This window comes from Anolis carolinensis, chromosome 1 (genome assembly GCF_035594765.1).
Source record: "Anolis carolinensis isolate JA03-04 chromosome 1, rAnoCar3.1.pri, whole genome shotgun sequence".
NCBI lineage: Eukaryota > Metazoa > Chordata > Lepidosauria > Squamata > Dactyloidae > Anolis > Anolis carolinensis.
The window spans coordinates 13865659-13889606 of NC_085841.1; the positions used below are offsets into that span (position 1 = coordinate 13865659).

A 23948-nucleotide genomic window follows, 5' to 3' on the forward strand; every position below is an offset into this window, starting at 1 on the left:
CCAGGCCGTTCCAATTGTCAATTGCACATATTCCCTATTAATTTCTTGCACTGCATTACTTTACTGGCCAAAAGCCTGGTCCCACAACCATGTCTTTTGTTTTTTTTCTGAAGGCTAAGAGGAAGGGTGCTGATCTAATCTCACTGGGGAGAGAGTTGAGAATTTTATTTATTTATTTACGATACTTTTACCCCGCCTTTCTCAACCCCAGAGGGGACTCAAGGCGGCTACATAACTTGGCAACAATTTAATACCTTTAAAAGCAGAGTACAGATAGAGAAGTCCCTGTCTCTCGTCCCCACCAACCGCTAAAAACATTAAAACTAAGCAATGAAGGTAGCATTCTTAGGTGGGTGCCAAGGAAGATTTTTGAAACAATGGCTGCATCAACGCTGCCATATAATGCAGTTTGAAACTGCATTACATAGTCAGTGAAGAGTTCAATGCAGTTAAACTACATATATGTGTCTGCACTTACCATATAATGCAGATGCAGCCAATGCTATCCATGAACGCAGAAGGAAGGCTGGTTTTTTTCAATGGGATTTCCTTGTTATGAGTGCCTAAATTTGCATTATTTTAAATCTTTTACAGATTAATTGAATCAGAAAGTTGGAAGAGGGCCATCCAGTCCAACTCCCTGCCGTATAGGAAAAGCACAGTCAAAGCACCCTCGACAGATGGTCATTCAGCCTTTGCTTAAAAATGAATTCTGAGGCTTCTTTTTTAATTAAAGGAAGAGTAATATATAATGACTACTACTGTATATAACTAATATATAGTTCCACTACTGCAGAGAGGTGTCCCCAGGGTCCTATGTCATATATTAGTTTGACAATGTGATATATTTGTTCGAACAGTGGACTATGGCCCACCAACACTGCCATATAATGCAGTTTAACTGTGTTGAGATGTATTATAAATGTATAAGTGTAGATGGAGCCTGTGACTCTGTAGACCAGAGTTTGAATCCTGGCTGGGCCATGGAAACTCACTGGGTGATCTTGAGCCAAGTCACACTCTCTCAGCCTTGGAGGAAAACAAAGGCAAATCCCCTCTGAACAAACCTTTCCAAGAAAACCCCATGACAAGTTCACCTTAGGGTCGCCACAGCTTAGAAAGACTTGAACACCAAAATGGGATACATATGGACTCGACCTTTGCAAGCCCAATTAAACTTCCCCAAGTTAATTAATGAAGAACTCCTAGGTTTTTCTCTTTTGGCCTCAGGGACCTGAATCTCTTGCTTTGACTCTGTCTGCCTCTTGCCTTCAATTTGCATAATGACGCCGGCTGAGTCAAAAATACATGATACGCTGGGCTTTCTTTCTGTTCTTATCATGACAACAGTGTTGACGAGGAGGAACAGCCAAACCTGACGAACAGTCCCTAATTTGCCTGCAGAAAATGTCATCACCAAAAAAGAGTTGACATATAGAGCTCATCCATAAACATGTATTTTGCAAACTAAGGTCTGTTTGTCTGTTCACCCTGAAACTTTGCAATCGTAAGCCGCGGATGGACTGCCTCAGTTTTACATAATAACTCCAGCTGTGGAACATAGGGTGACACCCAATGGCAAGGTTGCTAGTATCAGCTTCCCTCTTTAAAGCTGAATTTTCAGAGCTTTTTGTTCACCAAGCGAGTTTAAAATGGAATTGATTTGAACCAGAGCTTGCAGCTGCAACTATACACAATAAAACTGGAAGCATGTATGTATGTATGTGGCTGGGGTGTCCACTTACACAGACAGGCTCCCACTATGCAGGAAACACTTATGGCCCTCCCTCCAATGACTTTGCAAGTTACAGTGAGTGCCATGAACATGCCCAAGAGCCCTGCCAATGTCCTCCACAAATGCCATATTGCCCCTCACCCAAGTGAAGGTTTTATTCAGGGACAATTTCATCCTAGATTTTATAGCATCCCAGCATTTCTTAGTCTCTCCATTGGTTTGGAATTTGCATGATCCCGCCCACTGCCTCTCCCATAACCCTTTCCTACACGTTTTCATGGTGCACAGAAAACAGAGCAGAATTGATGAGCAACCAAACATACTGGAAGGGTTTGGGGGACTGACTCAACATGATGGAAGTTGTAGTTCACCCTGCATCAAGACAGAGCACTGTGACCCCCACCAGCAATGGACCTGAACCACATTTGGCATACAGAACCCCCACGACCAACAAAAAGTATCCGAGACGTTAAGGGGGACTAGACCTTGATTTGTAGGAGTTGTAGCTCACATCCAGAGAGCATTGTGAACCCAAAGAACAATGGATCTGGGCCAAACTTGGCATGTATACCCAATATACCCTGTTTCCCCAAAAATAAGACATCCCCTGAAAATAAGACCTATTAGAGGTTTTGCTGAATTGCTAAATATAAGACCTCCCCTGAAAGTAAGACCTAGCAAAGATTTTGTTTGGAAGCATGCCCACTGAACAGAACACCAGAGCATGCAGGATTGGTAAATGTACCTACCATAGATTGTTGTGCATGGAAATAATGGTAGTAACAAGAAATTCTTGATAGGATTCACAGTTTGTCTGATTATGCTGGTTTGTGATGACAGCTACTGTACAGTATATAATAAATGTTCATTTTTTGTTCAACAATAAATATGAATTCTTCTTCATGGAAAAATAAGACATCCCCTGAAAATAAGACCTAGTGCACCTTTGGGAGCAAAAATTAATATAAGACACTGTCTTATTTTCGGGAAAACACGGTACCTTATTTTGAATACTGGTAGGTTTTGGGGAGAATTGGCCTTGGCATTTGGGAGTTGTAGGTCCAGGGATTTAATGTTCACCTGCAATCAAAGAGCACTCTGAACCCCACCAAAGATGGATCTGGACCAAACTTGGCACACATAACCCCCATGACCAACAAAAAATATTGGAGGGCTTTGGGGGGAATTCACCTTGATTTTGGGGAGTTGAAGTTCACCTACACCCAGAGAGCACCATGAACTCAAACGATAATGCATGCATGTCTGATACTCCCAAATTTGAATGCTGGAAGGGTTTGGGAGGAATAGACCTCGATTTCTGGGAGTTGTAGTTCACCTACAACCAGAGAAACTGTGAATGCCACCGATGATTGACTTGGATCAAACTTGGCACATGGAACCCCCATGACCAACTGAATATACTGGGGGGGGGGGGGGGAGGTACTGACCTTCATTTCTGGGAGTTGTAGTTCACTGACATCCAGAGACACTGTTACCATCATCGATGATGGATCTGGACCAAACTTGGCACACAGAACTCCCATGACCAACTGAACCCATTGGAGGGAATTGAGGGGGACTGACCCACCCTAGTGGGAGTTGTAGTTCATCCTGCTGCCAGAGCGCACACTGGAACCCCCCCCCCCCTCCAAATGATGAACCTAGAGCAAACTTGCCCAAAATGACAAATTTTAACTACTGATGGAGTTTCAGGGGGTTAACCTGGCATTATTTTATTTTATTTATTTATTTATTTACAGTATTTATATTCCGCCCTTCTCACCCCGAAGGGGACTCAGGGCGGATCTCAATGTACACATACATGGCAAACGTTCAATGCCATATGACATACAGACAGAGACAGAGACGAAGACACAGAGGCAATTTAACATTTTTCCGGCTTCCAGGCTTTATGAAGGTATGCTCGATTCCGGTCACAGGGGGAGCTGCTGCTTCATGTGACATCAAGTCCTTGATGGATTGCTTCATCGTTCCTTTCTGAATACTGCTGGATGATTTTTATGGTGTTGTAAATTAGTTAAATTAGCCTCCCCGCATAAGCGGTACCTAAATTTTCCTGCTTGATAGATGCAACTATCTTTCGGGTTGCTTAGGTCAACAACGAGCGAGGCTATTTTTAATGGTCAGGCGCTCACTCTGATGCAGGCTGGCTTTGAGCTCATGACCTCCCGGTCAGTGGTGATTTATTGCAGCTGGCTACTAACCAGCTGTGCCACAGTGTTGTAGTTCACCCACAACCTTATGCATTTTATAAAATAAATGACTTTTTCAAATAACCTGGGCAATGCTGGGTACCTAAGCTGGTTGGTCATAAAAAATGAGATGGAAGAGCAGAGTATGAAAGTGATGCTTTTTTTTTTTTTTACTATGCCCCATGATTACTGGCCATATTGATTGGGAGATTCCATAGCATTGACCCATTGCAGTTGAAAAAGCACTGTACTGCATTAGTTCAACAGTGAAGATCCACCCTTCATGCCCGGTGATTCTGTATTTGTGTTAGCTTTTGAGTCATTTCCAGTTTGTGGAAACTCTAAGGCTTTTTGTGGAGTTTTCTGTGCCTGACTGAGTGAGTGTTGGTTGCCCAAAGGCAATGGATTCCAATTGCAGGAAAAGTAATTCAACCTATATATTTTCGTGTCAGGAGCAACTTGAGAAACTGAATTTTTGCCTATTTATTGTAAGCCTCCTTGAGTCCCCTTGGGGAGAAAGGCGGGGTAAAAGTGATGTAAATAAATAAATTAACTAACTGCAAGTCGCTTCTGGTGTGAGAGAATTGGCCATCTGCAAGGACATTGCCCAGGGGACGCCCGGATGTTTTGAGGTTTTTACCATCCTTGTGGGAGGCTTCTCTCATGTCCCCACATGGAGCTGGAGCTGATAGAGGGAGCTCATCGACACTCTCCCCAGGTTGGATTTGAACCTGGCAGCCTTCAGGTCAGCAACCCAACCTTCAAGTCACAAGGCTTTAACCCACTACGCCACCGGGGGCTCCTAAACATTAGGAAGAATGTTCTGATAGTAAGAGCTGTTCAGCAGTGAATATGTTGCCTTGGAGTTTGATGGCTGGTTATAAGAATAGGCTGGATGTCCATCTGTTAGGAGTGCTTTGATTATGTTTTCCTGCATGGTATAGGATTGGATTGGACAGGCCTTGGTGTCTCTTCTAATTCTATGATTCAATAAACCAACAGGATAAACCCTTTTCCCCGTTCGGCCTCCCTTCTCTTTCCTCCTAAGCGGCTGTTTATTTTTCTTGGCTAGCCGTCCTCTTTCCCGTTTCTGCATGCCTGGTTATGGGGATTCCCTGTGGCATTACGCTGTCAGGGAACATCTTTCCAATAGACCCACTGGAGTGTGTGCTCACAAAATATAGGGAACCCACAGCGGAGGTGTGGGGGATATTCACTCTGATTCTTAAACCACCCACTATCAATAACACCTTGGCCAGAGAAAAAGAGGCACATACACACATACACAAATACAAATAAAGCGGAGGTGTTCTGCCTGAACTGCCTTAAAGTGGAAGAATGCAGATCTTTGCTCAGCCTGCAAAAAACCTGATGCAGAATTCAGGCATCTCCCAGAGGGCAATCGAAGCCCCGCAAAGGTTTCTGGGAGTTTTCAAGCCATAAAATGCTCACTGACCTCATACTCCAGAGAGAGGCCTCACTCGCCTTTGGGGAAGGTGGATGTCAGACTTGGACGAGAACAAGACTGACTGTGGATGTCTTGATTCATGCTCTTTGGCGGTGGATGCCAAACAACCAAGGATTTCGCTTTTGTTATGAGTGCGATTACCATTTTCATTATGTGTGCAACTGTACAGTCCATGGCATATTGAGTTACAAGCAATTTCTTTTAATGCAGGATGAAGGGGGGAAATACCAAAGCTTGCATGTGTTTCAAGGATCCCCCTTTGGCAGGGAGAGTCCGGATTAATCTTCCAGCATCCCACTTCTTTTAGCAGCTTTTAAATATCCCAGTTTCTCTCTTTTCCTTTCACTCTCCCCCTTTGATGGCTGCAAATGGCAAATTTACTCTCAGGCCTCTTCCATATAGCTGTATAAAATCCACATTGAACTGGATTATATGGCAGTGTGGACTCAGATAGGTAGAGGTAAAGGTTTTCTCCTGACATTAAGTCTAGTTGTGTTCATTGGTGCTCATCTCCATTTCTAAACCAAAGAACCGGCATTGTCCATAGACACCTCCAAGGTCATGTGGCCAGCATGACTGCATGAAGCGCCATTACCTTCCCACCAGAGCAGTACCTATTGATCTACTTACATTTGCTAGATTGGCAGAAGCTGGGTCTAACTGCAGGAGCTCAACCCACTTCCCAGATTTGAACCACCGACCTTTCAGTCAGCAAGTTCAGTAGCTCAACTGTTTAACTCATTGCACTACCAGGGGCTCCATAGAGTCAGATAACCCATTTCAAAGCAAATATTGTGGATATTCTGTGTTATATAGCTGTGTGGAAGGGCCCTCAGTTAACTCAGCAAGGAGAGAGGACAGGGGCCATATCTTTCCCTTAACTGGGTTGTTGTATGTTTTTCGGTCTGTATGGCCATGTTCCAGAAGTATTCTCTCCTGACGTTTTGCCTACATCTATGGCAGGCATCCTCAGAGGTTGTGAGGTATACAACAACCCTGTGATCCTGGCCATGAAAGCCTTCCCTTAACTGTAGACTCTGGCTCTTCCACATAGCCATATGATCTAGAATATCACAGCATATAATCCACAATATCTGCTTTGAACTGGGTTATCTGAATCCACACTGCCTTATAATCCAGTTCAATATGGATTTTATACAGCTGTGTGGAAGAGGCCCCTGTTGACTAATTTTAGCTCAGTTAAATTCATGGGTTAGGCGGGCCCAGCATCTCTAGCTTCCCAGAAGGCCAAATCAGACACAGATGGGTAGAAAGCAAAAGCAGAGGCTTATTCACAATGACCAGAAAGAGTGTCAATGGAGAAAGCACTCCAAAGTACTGACATAACATAATTGAAAATACAGCACATGTTTATTTCATTTGATATCCCTTCAAGAAATGTGTGCCAGCTTCTGATTGCTTCAAAAACTGTCTGGCTAGGATCTGCATCCTGAGTGGCTCTTCATATGGTGGGAGCATCAATTGCTGCTTGGCTGATTGTATGGTGGGAAATTCAATAAACTGTCATTGGAGCCTTCGAAGTGTCAGTCCGTTCATTGGTCCGCCTCTGAGAGGGCCACGATCTTAAAGGGAATGTGGCATGGCAATATGCAGTGACTCCCTGATGAGCTTTATGGGTTGGCTCTGGTTAGCTCAATATGGTTAGTCCAATGTATACAAGGGATACTTGGGGATGGTGACTGTTTCTATAGGTGAGGTGCTGGATCTTTCCCACAGATCACTCCAATCTTGTCAATGGGAGCAGGAAGCAGATGCAGTGAACTCTGATGTAAATTCAATTAATTGTGAGAGGATTATGGAAATTAAAGGGTGCAACCAGACAGCATGCTAGAGAGAATTCATACAAAGATTAATGTAAAAGACTCACAATTGCTAAGCCTTAGTGAAGACGTGGCTTCTATTTTATATCATTTTATGCATTTCATAGTTTGGGCCAATTTCTTGATATGTACTCGGGCAAAAGCAAACTGCGGCAGCCACTCCTAATAACAGACCTTTGTGAGTTTTTGGGGCTGTGTAGCCATGTTCTTTGAGAACACAGAAATGCTGGACCACTCTGACAATGACCATGTGAGAGTACACAGATAAACCAGTGAAATCCAGAAGCACATGGACAATTTCAACAAAAAGGAGGAAATCGTGAAAATGAACCAAATCAGGTTACCAGTATTTTAAAAATACCAGACTCAAGACAGTAGATAAAGAACACCACTCAGCAACAGAGGAATTCCAGACAGCAACCAAGTGCCAGTTAACACCTCCCAAGAAAGGATGCCTCCAGGCAACAACATTGATTGACTTTGCAGTTGCAAGGCTAATCAATGCTAATCAAGCTTGCCAATTGCAACATTTAAACTTGCTTCAAACAGACAAGGGTCCTTTCCCCCACCCTGGACATTCCACGGATATATATATCTCCACTTGCCTCATTTCCAACAGACTTCTGAACAAACTTCTGAGGATGCTTGCCACAGATGCAGGCAAAACATCAGAAGAGAATGTTGCTGGAACAGGACCATACCGTCCAAAAAACTCACAGCAACCAAATGATTCCCGTCATGAAAGCCTTTGACAACACACTCCTAATAATTTTTGCCATGTTGATCTTGCTCTGCTGTTGCTTGGTCAAACATGTCCATGTTTTTATTTGTGAAATGCTGGTGGGTGGGAGCTTAGGAAAGATTTAAATAATTGTCATCCTTGGACTGTAGTTCCCAGAATTCTCTATGCAGGACAGCCACTGACGGGCTATTGTGGTTGGGTAGAATCATAGAGTTGGAAGAGACCTCATGGGCCATCTAGTCCAACTCCCTGCCAAGAAGCAGGAAATCGCATTCAAAGCACCCCCGACAGATGGCCATCCAGCCTTGACAGATGGCCATCCAGGGTAATTCCAAAGGTATGGTCTTTAAAAGGTATTGTTCCAAAACTCTGCCTCTGGCCCTCCAAAAGTTCAAAACTGTAGCTATCCATTGTGGGGCACCAACAATTATTTTTCCCCAGATACCAGGGACTGGTGCCATATCTGAGCCCATTGGCTACAATGGTTTCCTGGACCACCACTTTGTAGCACTGCTGTTTGGAAACCTCAGCTTCCAAATGCCTGTTTTCCCCATTCCTTGGTGCACACTTAGTATCTCCTAGATGCAGAGTTGAAGAAGTTGAGTGCTCTGAAATCTGGAAACAATACTGTATATGTAACTTTTAAAAAACCTGACATTTGTAACCTAGAAACAAGAGAAGCAGGGTGAGTGGATGGATGGATGGATGGACGGAGGGGACGGCATTCCAACACGGTTATCTAAGTTTGCTGACGCTTCTAAAGCAAAATGATGACAGGTTGATCCCAACAATGGCAAGCATAGCAGGAAGAATGGGCCATTAGGCACTATTTGTCAGAGTTAAGCCATGGTCTCACTAAAGCATTGCTGATGACCTAAACTCACTCCTGAGGCAGCACAATCTAGCCTCCGCCCCCCTGCTGCCTGATGCAAAGGAATTCACTCTTTCTACCCAGGCTCATTGGAAGGCCGTCCTGTGCATGCTGATGCATGGGAATCCATGTCGAAAGCAGTGCAAATGAACGAGAACTTTGGAGAGCTGTCTTTTGTGGATGATTGGTCCCACAATCCCTGAGCCAGTTGGGATATTCTAGGAAATGTAATTCACTGTTAAACTCATCCTGGCTCTGATGGGTAACTTCCAATGTGACTCTATGGCCAACGTCTGGCAGAAGACTTAGAATCATAGAATGACAGAGTTGGAAGACACCAACTAAGTCCAATCCCCTGCCATGCAGGAAGAGCACAATCAAAGCACCCCCAACAGATGGCCATCCAGCCTCTGTTTAAAAGCCTCCAGAGAAGGAGTTTCCACCACATTCCAAAGCAAAGAGTTCCACTGTAATAATAATAATAATAATAATAATAATAATAATAATAATAATAATAATTTTATTTTTATATGCCACCTCCATCTCCCCTACAGGGACTCGGAGCAGCTCACACGGGGGCAAGCCCAATACAATCATATAATATCATAAAATCAACAGTTGAGACATCAAAGAATGCATTTAAAAACAAATTAAACAAGTCATGATTTAAAATAGACATAATTAAAATATTAAGCAATCATCCAAGGCGTTAAAAGGTCCAATATAGGACAACAGTCTGGGTGACAGTCAAAACTGATGGAGTGTCTATTACAGAATAGAACATACATCAAATAGACACAACAAGCAGGGAAGATGAATCTGAACGGAAATCAAACTATAAAGTGACAGGGCAAGTTTTAATGTGGATGTTTTCAATGTAAGAAAAGCTGCTGAACAGCTTTTCTTACGGTCAGAAAGTTCTTCCTAATGTTCAAATGGAATCTCCTTTCCTATAATTTGACCCCATTGCTCCAAATTTCCAGGGCAAGAGTAAACAAGCCTGCTCCCTCTTCCTTATGGCAACATTTGACATATTTATACATGGCTATAATATCTCCCCTCAACCTTCTCTTCTCCATCTAAACAGGCCTAGCTCTTTAAGTTGCTCCTCCAAAGGATTCATGGTTTCCAGACCTTTGATAATGTTGATCCTTAATGAGACATACCGCATTATCACAGGATGCACGGTATCGCACCACCTGGCATCCATTGGGAAGGAGCAGCCTGTAATGAAAGAACCATGGCAACGACATCTCCGGTCCAACCTCTGTTTGGATATCAGCCAGCATACCAACACCTTAAATCAAGAAACAGCTTCCTAAGATCCACAAAGATACTCGCAGGAAGATCTCAGCAAGCGAGAGTCAAGAGGAGCATTTTGGCTTCCTTGACCATGGTCTACTCTTCCAAGAGGATGGACTACTGGCAAGCGATGGGGTGCATCTCACACAAGTAGGAAAACATCTTTTTGCACACAGACTCACAAACCTCATCAGGCGCACTTTAAACTAAATCCACTGGGGGAGGGGAACAACAGCCTGGCGAACACTATATTACCCACGACCACAGGGAACCGCCGTAAGGCTAAACGGAGGGCTGCACAAACACAGCAAGGACCAAGTACAGAGAGCACAATAATCCCAAATAAACAGTTCGAGGGGAGGTCACAGGGGCTTACATGTCTTTACACTAATGCTCAGAGCATGGGAAATAAGCAAGACGAACTCCAACTCCTAGCACAGCACCACACATACGATGTCATAGGCATCACTGAAACCTGGTGGGATGACTCCCATCACTGGAATTTAACCATTGAGGGCTATAACCTCTTTCACAGAAATAGAACAAAGGGGAGAGGAGGGGGAGTAGCTTTATATGTCAAAAACAGTTACGTTGCAGAAGAAATGCAAGACTGTAATCCGGGAAACCAGCTTGAAAGCATCTGGATAAGAATCAAGGGAACCGGGACTCAAAAAGATCTTGTCGTGGGTGTCTACTACAGACCTCCGAGTCAGGATGAAGGACTTGATGAAGCCTTCTGTCAACAGCTGACCAAACAGGCACAAAGAAGAGATATAGTAGTCATGGGCGATTTCAATTATCCCGATATCTGCTGGAAAACAAACTCAGCCAAGAGTACAAAGTCCAACAAATTCCTCACTTGCCTTGCAGATAATTTTATGGTCCAGAAGGTAGAAGAGGCAACAAGGGGATCAGCAACTCTTGATCTAATCTTAACAAATGTGGAAGACCTGATCAATACAGTTGAAGTGGTTGGATCCTTAGGGGCAAGTGACCATGTGCTCCTGCAGTTTGCAATACAAAGGAATGCTGAAACTAAGACAAGTCAAACACGCATTCTGGACTTTAAGAGAGCTGACTTCCAAAAAATGAAGGAATTACTGAGCGGCATTCCATGGACGCCGATATTAAAAAACAAGGGAGTTAAGGATGGATGGGAGTTTTTCAAAAGTGAAATACTCAAGGCGCAAATGCAAACAGTGCCAACAAAGAAGAAAAATAAGACAAGTGCAAAGAAGCCAGAATGGATGTCCAAAGAACTTCTAACTGAGCTAAAGCTCAAAAGTGACATGCACAAGAAGTGGAAAAGGGGAGAAATCACCAAAGAAGAATTCAAACGTATAGCCAACTCCTGTAGGGAAAAGGTTCGCAAGGCTAAAGCGCAAAATGAGCTCAGGCTTGCCAGGGACATAAAAAACAACAAAAAAGGTTTTTTTGCTTATGTTGGTAGAAAAAGGAAGAAAAAGGAGGCGATAGGGCCACTGCAAGGAGTGGATGGGGTGATGGTGACAGGGGATAGGGAAAAGGCAGAACTGCTTAATGCCTTCTTTGCCTCGGTCTTCTCACAAAAAGAAAGCCATCTTCAACCTCAGCAACATGGAATGGACGAAGGATTGGGGGAAATCCAACCCCAAATAGGGAAACAAGTTGTCCAGGAACACCTGGCCACTCTAAACGAATTCAAGTCCCCAGGGCCAGATCAGCTACATCCAAGAGTATTGAAGGAACTAGCGGAAGTTATTTCAGAACCACTGGCAATCATCTTCGAGAGTTCTTGGAGAACAGGAGAAGTCCCAGCAGATTGGAGGAGGGCGAATGTGGTCCCTATCTTCAAGAAGGGAAAAAAGAACGACCCAAACAATTACCGTCCGGTCAGCCTCACATCAATACCAGGCAAGATTCTGGAAAAGATCATTAAGGAAGTGGTCTGCAAACACTTAGAAACAAATGCGGTCATTGCTAATAGTCAACACGGATTTACCAAAAACAAGTCATGCCAGACTAATCTGATCTCTTTTTTCGATAGAGTTACGAGTTGGGTCGATACAGGGAATGCCGTGGATGTAGCATATCTAGATTTCAGTAAGGCCTTCGACAAAGTCCCCCACGACCTTCTGGCAAACAAACTAGTAAAATGTGGGCTAGACAAAACTACGGTTAGGTGGATCTGTAATTGGCTAAGCGAACGAACCCAAAGGGTGCTCACCAATGCGTCGTCTTCATCATGGAAAGAAGTGACAAGTGGAGTGCCGCAGGGCTCCGTCCTGGGCCCGGTTCTGTTCAACATCTTTATTAACGACTTAGACGAAGGGTTAGAAGGCACGATCATCAAGTTTGCAGATGACACCAAACTCGGAGGGATAGCTAACACTCCAGAAGACAGGAGCAGAATTCAAAACGATCTTGACAGACTAGAGAGATGGGCCGAAACTAACAAAATGAAGTTCAACAGGGACAAATGCAAGATACTTCACTTCGGCAGAAAAAATGGAAATCAAAGATACAGAATGGGGGACGCCTGGCTTGACAGCAGTGTGTGCGAAAAAGATCTTGGAGTCCTCGTGGACAACAAGTTAAACATGAGCCTACAATGTGATGCGGCAGCTAAAAAAGCCAATGGGATTTTGGCCTGCATCAATAGGGGAATAACGTCTAGATCCAGGGAAGTCATGCTCCCCCTCTATTCTGCCTTGGTCAGACCACACCTGGAATACTGTGTCCAGTTTTGGGCACCGCAGATGAAGGGAGATGCTGACAAGCTGGAAAGCGTCCAGAGGAGGGCAACTAAAATGATTAAGGGTCTGGAGAACAAGCCCTATGAGGAGAGGCTTAAAGAGCTGGGCATGTTTAGCCTGCAGAAGAGAAGGCTGAGAGGAGACATGATAGCCATGTACAAATATGTGAGGGGAAGTCATAGGGAGGAGGGAGCAAGCTTATTTTCTGCTGCCCTGCAGACTAGGACACGGAACAATGGCTTCAAACTACAGGAAAGAAGATTCCACCTGAACATCAGGAAGAACTTCCTCACTGTGAGGGCTGTTCGGCAGTGGAACTCTCTCCCCCGGGCCGTGGTGGAGGCTCCTTCTTTGGAGGCTTTTAAGCAGAGGCTGGATGGCCATCTGTCGGGGGTGCTTTGAATGCGATTTCCTGCTTCTTAGCGGGGGGTTGGACTAGATGGCCCTTGAGGTCTCTTCCAACTCTACTATTCTATGATTCTATGATTCTATGATTCTATGAGTCCAAAAGTGGCAGGCTAAAACCTCGAACCTCAATCCATGGCTGATACCAGGTGAGAAACATCCTCCTGGGCACACACAAGACTGGGTGACTTGGAAGGCGCTGAAGAGACTGCGCTCTGACATCACGAGATGCAGAACCAATCTTACAAAATGGGAACACAAAGTGGAGTCCAAGACATGCGAGTGTAGAGAAGAGTAAACCACAGACCACTTACTACAATGCAGCCTGAGCCCTGCCACATGCACAATGGAGGATCTTCCCACATTGACACCAGAGGCACTCCAAGTGGCCAGCTTCTGGTCAAAGGAAATCTAACATAATACAAAGTTTTTAACTTTGTTTGTTTTTTTAAATACATTATAACTACTTTATCCTCATTTCATAAGGATCTGAAAACCTGGTGGTTTCAGCAGATCTTTGAGTAGAGCTCTCTTAGGCCTTCTGGCTATGCTCTTGCTTAGCACTTTATCCACTTCCTTGCCCACTATGTATTGTAGCATCTGACACGCCGGTCACTTCAATGTTGAATCCTGGTCTGGGTTTTTTACCTGGGTTTTTTAATGGAGTTCTGTCATTGGTTTTTAATCTTGATTATATGATTATATGTCTTATGTACCGTATATACTTGAGTATAAGCCGACCCAAATATAAACTGGGAAAACATTGACTCCAGTATAAGCCGAGATACCAATAAAATTACATTAATTGAGGCATCAGTAGTTTAAATGTTTTTGAATCTTTACATCAAACTATAATTTAAGATATCTGTTCAACTCTGATTAAATCATTATTTTCATCTTCTTCAATGTAAATGTGCTTATGTATCCTTTTAATAATAATAGAGTGAAATAATAAAGGTAATAATAATAATAATAATAATAAATGCAGTAAAATAACAAATGTAATAACAAATAGAGTAAAATAATAAATGTATTAATAATAAAAATAGAGTAAAATAAATGGAAAAGTAACAACAATAATAGAGTAAAATAATAAATGTAATAATAATAATTAATAGAGTAAAATATTAAATGTAACAATACCAATAATAATAGAGAAAAATAATAAATATACCACAAATACTTGAGTATAAGCCAACCTGAATATAAGCCCACCAGGACCCTCACCCGAGTATAAGCTGAGGAGGGTTTTTTTTTTCAGTCCTAAAAAAAGGGCTGAAAAACTAGGCTTATACTCGAGTATATACAGTATTTATGTTTATGTGATGTTATGTTCTAATTGCTGTATGGTTTTAACTTGTATGTTTCCTGCTGTATTGGAAACTGCTCTGAGTCCCTCAAGGAGATAGGGCTATATATAAAGTTTTTATTGTTGTTGTTTTTGTTGTTGTTGTTGTTGTATCCTCAATTCGCTTCTGACACAATTTATGTGTATAGAAGAAGAAGATAGAAGATACAGTGTGATAGTTCCATGGAACATCTTGTTTGTCCCATTGAAAATAATAAGGATTTCTATTATCTACAGCAGGGATCCTCAAACTTTTTAAGCAGAGGGCTGGTCCACAATCTTTCAGACTGTTGAGGGGCTGAATTATCATTTGAAAAAAAATGAACAAATTCCTATGCACACTGCACATGTCTTATTTGCAGTGCAAAAACAACAACAACAACAACAACAACAACAACAACGAAACAACAATACAATACTTAAAAATAAAAACAATGTTAACCAACAGAAACCTATCAGGATTTCAATGGGAAGTGCGGGCCTGCTTCTGACCAATGAGATAGTCAAGTTAATTAGGATTGTTGTTGTTGTGTGCCTTCAAGTCATTTCAGACTTTGGGTGAGCCTAAAACTGTCAGGTAAATGACATTGGAGGGCCAATTCTGGCCCACTGCCTTAGTTTGGGGACCGCTGATCTACAGTATCATGTATCCCCAGTTAACATGATGGTCGTAATGTAGTATATAACAAAGCCTTTGCTCCATGTTTTGGACCACCTTGCCCATCATCCCCAGCCAACACATCCATAGTTGGCAAAGGGCAGTGGGACTTGTAGTCCAAGGCATCTAGAAGTCAAAAGGCAGGCAAAAGCCTCTGTTATCGTTACCTTAGAAGCAGTTACCTTAGAAGACTGTAATGTATGAAATATTTGTTTGAAAATCCCGGCATGCAATGGGACCGCTTGCAATATTTACTATGCAAAGGCAACAGGTGTCCTCTTGGGAAGCAGGTCAATGAAAAAATAATGAAGAAATAATATTAAAATGCACTCATCTCTTTCCAAGAAGATACCAGGAAAATCCTCTGCAGTTTTTACTTTCTCGTCTGAAGTATATGCCACCAATGCACCAACCTAGCCATGTAAAAGGCCTGTTCCTGATACATTATGCATGGCAATTTCCCTTCTAAAAATATATTTTATGTATGATTTTAGATGATGACATATAAGTCACAATGTCAGAGGGGAAAAGCCTTCACAGAGCCATTCGTCCTTTTGAAATTTACAACCGCGAGGAAAAAAGAGAAAGAAGTCATTTTGGTTTCAGATGAATCATAGTTTCAAAGATATTTTGTATCACAGTCTCTATCAGCTTCCAATATTTCTTGGCTTTTTCATGAGTCCATCATATACTGTATGATATCTTCCCCACAATTACTCCTTCCTCTTTCATTGAATCGAAGGTAGTTTTTCAGAGAAGGAACTTTTGAAAGAGAAATGAGAAATGATGGAATAGCGATCTTGTCCTGAGACATCAAATGGTGGAGTTATTGACTTTTTAATTAAGGAGTGTCAAACTGCTTTAATTCTGCAGTATAGATACACCCTAAGAAACCTAGCTGGCATTGCCTTGGTTGACATCAATGATTTCACTTATGATTTATTAAAATAGTCATTTAACTTTGGATTCTTATTCACATTATAAACAGTTCAAATAAAACAACAACTTTGAACAATAAAATAAAAATTGAAATAAAAGGAAGAGCCAGGAGTCCACAAACTGAAATGTGATGGAAGTACAGTATATAAGACTTTGAAGGATGAAAGGCATCGCTGTAAGTGATTCAGTTTGATGGGAACATGCCAAAAGGCATTTCTTCAGAGCTTCATGTCAGTCTTCAACTTTCATGAGGAGACAATCCATTGGTCTCCCTTTCTCTCACACACAAAAATACTGAGTACTAAAATTCTGTAAAGGTGTCTCTTTTATCTAAAATTGTATTCTGATTTTGCTTATGATGTAAATAAAACTCCTGACAAACCAGTAGGACCCACAACCCCCTAAAATTGCAAGTCTAGCTGTGTAAACCATAAAACAATTTTCAAAATCCAGGTAAATAAATTTCAGCTCTTTGAGTTAAGGCATTTTTGGAATTCTCTGGCTGGTATATTTTCAGATAAAATTAAGTGTTAATGAGATTTTCTGAGATTTTATTTCTTTAGGTTCTTCCTTTAATTATGTTGACGGTTCAGGTTGGCTTTGTCCAATCTGTCCCACAAACTAGTATGGCTCTAATAAATGCCATGTACAATAGTGCTTGCTCATAATAACTTAAATAAGTATTATTTTATAGTCCAGCAAGGACATATAAGGACAGTCCCCAAGTTACAAATAAATAGGTTCTGTAGGTTTGTTCTTAAGCTGGATTAGTTGGTAAATATCAAAAGAGGTACATTTTTGAAATGTAACTCCAGCCAAATATCTTCTTTCTTTCATCTATCTATCTATCTATCTATCTATCTATCTATCTATCTATCTATCTATCTATCTATCTATCTATCTATCTATCTATCATCTATCTTTGGATAGCATAGGGAAGGATTAACACCCCTGTGGTGTTTATTTTGCTGTCTGTGCCTCTGTTCAGAAGATTTCCTCTCACTTTCTGTCTCTGTGATAATGGGATCTTGAAAAATGTGGCTTGTTGTGGAAACAAGCATTGGTGAGAAAGATTTAGAGGAAACACCTTTTTCCCATGATAACTCTTCCAGGAGCAAATTTTCCTTTCGAGGAGTAGATTTCTCTTACCCCTGTTCTTAAGGGGCTGTGGTCACGCAATGGGTTAAAGCCTTGTGCTTGTAAACTGCTGACCTGGAGATTGGCAGTTTGAATCCGCAGGATGGAGTGAGCTGCCACTGTTAGCCCTAGCTCCTGCCAACCTAGCACTTCGAAAACATGCAAATGTGCGTAGATAAATAGGTACTGTTTTGGCAGAAAAAAGAAAAAAGACACTCCAAACAGTCTTGCTGACCACACAACCAGGATGTGTCTACGAACAGTGCAGGCTCCTTGGCTCGGAAATGGTGAAGAGCACATCTCCCAGAGCCAGAGATGAGCACTGCCTTTAGAGCTGGAAATGAAAGGAGAGGCCTTTGCCTTTGTCTGTGTATATGTGTCTCATTGTCTTTCATTGTAACGAGGTATTGAATGTTTGCCTGTGTCTGTTTATATGCTGTAATCTGCTCTGAGTCCTCTTGGGGAGAAGGACAGAATATTATTATTATTATTATTATTATTATTATTATTATTATTATTATTATTATTATTATTATTGACAGAAAGACATAGTATGACACGGCAAACGAGATGTATATGCTGGATTTTGTATCACAAAATCACAAGTTGAACACTTCCCAAGTGTCTAAGACTGTGTGATGTATTTTCAGATAATACATGCAGATCCCAGTAAGGTGGCCTTTTGCATTATCATCATCATCATCATCATCATCATCATCATCATTATCATCATCTATGAGTTGCTCGTAAGTCAGATGTTTGTAACTTAGGGATTGCCTGTGTATGCCAATATGGCTATTTCTCTCTGTGGATCTAAGTAATATCTCTTGGCCTAATCTTCTTCCCATCCCACCTTATGAGCCAACAGTAAGTAAAGGAGCTCTATTCAGCTGGGGATCAGCAGAATGACATTTCCTTTCCCCTCCCATTCATAAGGCTGTGACAACTATTAGTGATGGGGGTCCTGCTTCTGATTGCCACAGCCTTGTTCATTGGAAGGGACGATGGAATCAGTGCATCCAAAGCTGATCTTTTTCATCCAATCCAGCTGTTTCTTTAGGTGGTCTTCACCTGCTGCTGGCTCTAAAGGTGAGCTAGGAAATGGAAATTTACATAAGTTTAAAGTGAGAATAGTCTATTGAAATAACTGTAGAACTGAATACCCCCCTTCTTAACTATAACTCGTGTCATGTCCCCATCCTAACATTAATGGACACTTCTCAGTGCATAGTAAACAGCAGCCACATGCTAATCAGTAATCTCTCCTGACTAATCCTTCTGTGTGTGTGTGTGTTTCCCCTCCCTCCCCCATTCACTCCCAGTAAGAGGATTCTGGAAGCAAGCATGCCCAGAGATGTCTAAGAATAAAAGGAGTGCCAAGAAAGGCAGCTCCGAAGGACTTCAGAGAAATCAAACCCGACAGATTGGTGTCATATAAGAGAAAGTATGGTGGCAAATCTTGCCATGCACTGTTGGGGAACATTATTTTGCTTTGTGATACTTCAAATATGATGGGCATGTCAGTACAAAGATGGTTTTTGAGACATAATGGTCAAATGGATATATGTATATGTACGTATATATGTACATACAGGGATGATTTATATTGGACAAAAATAGCCAACCATATTAGACTGTAGAAGTGGCCTAACATCTGCACTCAGTGCCATAGGGCATACAGATATACCTGTGATGCACATGCACATGAAATACATATTCATTTCAGTATTTTGTTGCAGTTAGGTATGCATCAAGTTACACAATATTGCCATTCACTATAAGGATTGCAATAGCACAATCAGTGTACAGCTCCACTTGTGGAGATTTATGCAATGCAACCATAATGTAGGCCATTGCTTGTAGTTCAAATTGAAATTCAGTGCCTCTTAAGACTGTGACTAGGTGCATTATGTGTCTTTTCAAGTAGTAACTATTGATAGGCAAATTCTAAGTTTCTTCCTGTTTGTGCATTTCCAAAATTCTCTAAAGATCCCACCTATTTTGATCCAAATATGGATGAGATGCAGAGTTTGGAAAAAAGCAACAACTGGAATTCATGAAGAAAGCATAACCTTGAATTATGCAATCTAATTTGTATTATTGAAGCATACATATTCACAATCCAAGCAATAGAGTAGAGGATACATAGGGTGGGGATTGTCCCTTATCCCACCTTACTGGTAAGCAGCTGCTGGAAGTGTTGGAGAGTTATTCTCTTTTTAACTGGGATGCAAAAGATGGAAGTTTTCACATTCCTTCCACCAGCCATCCCGGGTGTGAAGAGGAAGTTCAACAAGGATCTTACTTCTGATTGTCATAATGGAGATTGCTGACAGGAGACATTGGAAATATCAGTCTACTCTGTTTTGATCAACCAGAGAGCAGACCTCTATTACTGCCTGCAGTTGCTGCCCAGAAAGGACAAATGGGTGGGGCTGCGCCAGGAAAATAGCATTTCTTGGCTAACTTAATATATTAACTCAAACCACGACCAAAGTTTTGGATAAGAGCTCCCCAAATCCCCACCATCACTGGCTATGCTCTCTGAAGGACTCTGGGAATTATTAGCCAAAATATAACATTTCCAAGCACTAGTATGGACCATACAAGAGCTGACTTATTCATGTTAGATTGAATCCAGAATCTGCTTTTTGGATTATATCCATGGAAAGTATCTCCATCTAGTTTTCAGGAATCCATCTTATACTACAGCTTAATCTATTGATTGTTTGACGGACCAAACTGACTAATTGATTCAATTTCTTCTGGGATTGGATCCAAGGTGGATTTTCGTCTTCTGTGCAGTGTTTTCAGGAGGTTGGGAGGGTTGCCTTGAGGATGGTGGGACTGGGAAAAAGTACACTCCATTGCCTAGTTGCATTAGTCTAAATTTGGATCCAAACGTTGGTATGTATTAACTGTTCAGTCTTCATATCACAAGAGTCAAACTTTTGACAAGCTCTCACATCATTTTATTTCCCACATTACAGCAGAGATAAAAAGAACAGGAGAAAGGAACATGCTGAGGAATTATGGATTTCCCCTACACCAGCACTGCCTCTGACGTTTTCTTTTCGCCCAGGAGACCAAAAGACAGAATCACAGCCTAGGGGCGGGGGGGGGGGGGGGCAGGGAGGATATTTCAGCAATTAAACAAGACCTAGACTTGATCTTTGCCATTTTGCATTTCAGTTTAACAAGGGTCACCCTCAAAGAGTTTAACAAAGGATGCTTGTGAATGATCACAAAAGCTATGTGTCTTTGGAATTATAGCTACGTATGAGCAACCCAGCCAAAAACTTAAATGAAATGTCTGGAGCTAGACATGTACAAAGACTCAATGAAAATGAATCTGGTTTTGGAAGGAAGGCTTCTTCGTGTACATGCCAATGGGCAGTGTCCATCTCTTAGTTCAAATGAAGTCATGCTTTGAGAACGACATCTCACCAAAGTGCTTCAAGAGGCCTGCTTAGTTTATATTTGCCCACTAAAAGCTGTTTTGCATTACTGTCAGCTTGAGAGCTATGCTATCTCAATGGTGGTAGAGATTCTTCTTCCAGATGCATTAGAGCTAAGCATTCACTCAAACACGCAATGGTTTCCAATGTTATAAAGAACATGAGATGAGCTGAGCTGTGCTGGATAAGAATAAAGCCGACTGAGTCCAGTATTTTATTTACAAAGTGGCCAACTACATTTCACATTTGGCCATAAGCAAGATGTGAGTGCACACACATTTTCCATGGAAAATATCTCCGGCTCCAATCCCAAGTTTTACCCATCATCATAATAGCACTGCTACCATTTGCTTTGGTCTATGGATCCTTGCCCACTATCTAAGCCAGTGGTTCTCAAGCTAGGGTCCCCAGGTATTTTTGACCTACAACCCCAGAAACCCCAGCCAGTTTACCAGCTGTTAAGATTTCTGGGAGTTGAAGGCCAAAACATCTGGGAACCCACAGGTTGAGAACCAGTGATCTAAGCCATAGCTACCAATGGGTTGTGACAGCTTCTGCTAGGTCTTACAGGACGTGATTGATGCCAAGTCTGATTCCAGTTCCCAAGAGCCAATTCCAAAACCACCCAGCCCTCCACACTTGCTGAGGTCAGAGGTGCAGAACCCTGTGGAAGTGGGGGAAATGTGGATTTTTAAATTTAAAAAATATTTTTTAAAACACTGAGGCATTATCTTTCTACATATCTCAAGAACCTCTATGACTCGATAGTTTCATTAGTTTGACCTACAAATGTGAAGAGCCAATTAAACTTTAAAAGTACTTTTAAGCAAATTAAATAATTTAACATTTAGGGGCAAAGCACTAAACCGACATACAGAAACTTACTGGAACAAACTTTATTAGCTCTTCAGATACAGAGATGTAGTCCATTATCTCACACCATTCAAGGTGCTACCAAGATTGATTCAGGAACATTTTTATCTCAAAGTAGACCAAGACAGATTTTCTGTGGCAATCAATATTTATTTTAGCCCATGTACACTAATCAAGGCATAAAGGCAATATTTGTCTTTATTATTATTTTAGTACAACAGTCAGTATTGAGGTGGGGGAAGAATTCACAGTGAAGGAAGGTTGACTAAAACCAGTGTAAACCATTGCAGTGTTTTTGTTCTTGCTTTGGCCTGGAGTGTAAGGTATTTAATAGCTTTGATCTGATCTGGTCATTTCTAAGTTTTAAGATTACAAGCTTTTTTCTTTGTGTTAGGTTACCATTCTATACATAATCACCCAGGAGTAATTTCCATCAGAAGCAAGGGGACTTATTTCCAAGTCAACTTACATAGAATTGAACTGTAAATATATAAATAATACATGGGAATAACTCCATACACTCTAAGTCCAATGCAGTTGTGCTCTATGAAAATCCATGTGTTCCTGCTTACTCTACGTTGTGATTAACATGGATCAAAGTGGTTGGGAAATTAAAAACCTAACCATATCTAACATACCTAGGTTTTGTTAGTTTTCGCTAATTAACACCCATAGCTGGCTTAAACAATACTAGAATCAAAGGGAGGAGGCGAGTCAAATCATCTCCATTTGCAATGTTCCCTCTGAAATTTGCTCCCATAAATTTCTATCAATCCTGGAAAAGAAGTTCCATTTGCAACCTGATCTCAACACCCTCCCATGGCTGTTAATTTAGAAAAAGAAAAAAAAAATGGACATGTTAAATGCAGTTTGGTGCAATGCAGTTTTTCAAAAAACCAGAATCAGTCCCAATTTAGGGGATCTTTTATGAATTAAAAGGACTTTTTAGAAGAAGAAATACTTTTCACCACCCCTATATTGTTCTACTTCTACTTTGCTATTTCTACCAAACACAATTGAAATAATTGTTCCAGTTTCCTAGTTTGCAGCAATTTTGACACTTTAAGGAAGTGTGGAAACTATTATACAACCACAGCAGGCTGGAAATTCTAAACCAAGTGTTGTTTTTTCAGGTTAGTATCTTGTGAAGAATGAATCGAAGTCAAGTTTCGAGATCTCCTTTTCGTTAGAAAAATTTGCCTCCTCAATTTTGCAGCTCGGACTTCCAACATTGGCCAGCCAGTTCATCCTGTATGGAAAGAATAACAACAGGTGACTTAGTATTTTTGACACAATTTTAGAAATTATATTATGTGGACTATGACACATAGACTTCACCAGCCATCATGGCTACACAGGGCCGGCCCCACTATGGAGGCCACTGAGGCCGCCGCCTCGGGCGCAGGTCCAGGGGGGCGCCATCAGGCTGGGCGGGAGGCGGGGCACCGCCCTGACGGAAGGCGGGGCCAGAGTTGGCCCTGCCTCCAGCGCTATTTGCCCTCGCCCATCTGGCCTTTTCTAGCTGGCCAGACTGCAGCGGAGGTCCCTCCAGGCCGCAATCGCAATCCAGGCCTGGAGGGACCTCTGCTGCAGTCTGGCCAGCTAGAAAAGGCCAGACGGGCGAGCGGGAGTAGCGTGGGAGGCGGGGCCAACTCTGGCCCCGCCCCCCCGCCCAGCGTGCCCCGGCCCCGCCTCCCACGCAGCGTGGGAGGCGGGGCCAGGGCGCGGGAGGCGGGGCCGGTGGCGGGGGCGCTTTTCAGCACCCCCGCTTAACATTGAAAATTATCTCCGGCCGGCCCTGTGGCTACATGCTGGTTGAGAGAGAGGCTGAAATCGTGTTCATGAATATTCTTGTGCATATCAGGAGCTCCCAAACTACAAACAGAAATTCTCATGATTGCACAACATTGTGGTTAAGTCAACTCAAAACAGTCTTCAATTCATGGTATGGCTGTCCTTTTTAATAAACAGGGAGCAACCATTTTAGACAGCAGAAAGCGCTTCCAAAGTGTATTGAACTGATGTGATAGATCAAAAACATGGCTGCAGTTGGAAGTGGAGTGGACATGGGCATCACTTTCAACTGCTTCACTTCCCCAAGCTTCTGGCCATTCCACTTCCAGCAAGTAGCCTGAGAAGTCCTCTGTCTACAAGCCATCACTTCCCACTTTCGTCCTGTTTGCTTCCTTTATCAAAATAAATATATAAACCAAGTATCTGCAA

The 23948-nt window shown here is 42.1% G+C and overlaps 2 protein-coding genes across 2 annotated transcripts in view; both read right to left on the bottom strand.

Moving 5' to 3' along the window:
* erlec1 (endoplasmic reticulum lectin 1) overlaps positions 1-23948 on the bottom strand; it is a 462586-nt gene that overhangs the window by 164556 nt on the left and 274082 nt on the right. The gene's annotated exons all lie outside the window — the stretch shown is intronic.
* Positions 21734-23948, bottom strand: part of acyp2 (acylphosphatase 2) — an 86564-nt gene continuing 84349 nt past the window's right edge. Inside the window, exon 4 of the mRNA XM_003216153.4 lies at positions 21734-22974. Within this exon, the coding sequence (XP_003216201.1) occupies positions 22860-22974 (115 nt within the window). The 3' untranslated portion in view covers positions 21734-22859. The remainder of the gene's footprint in view (positions 22975-23948) is intronic.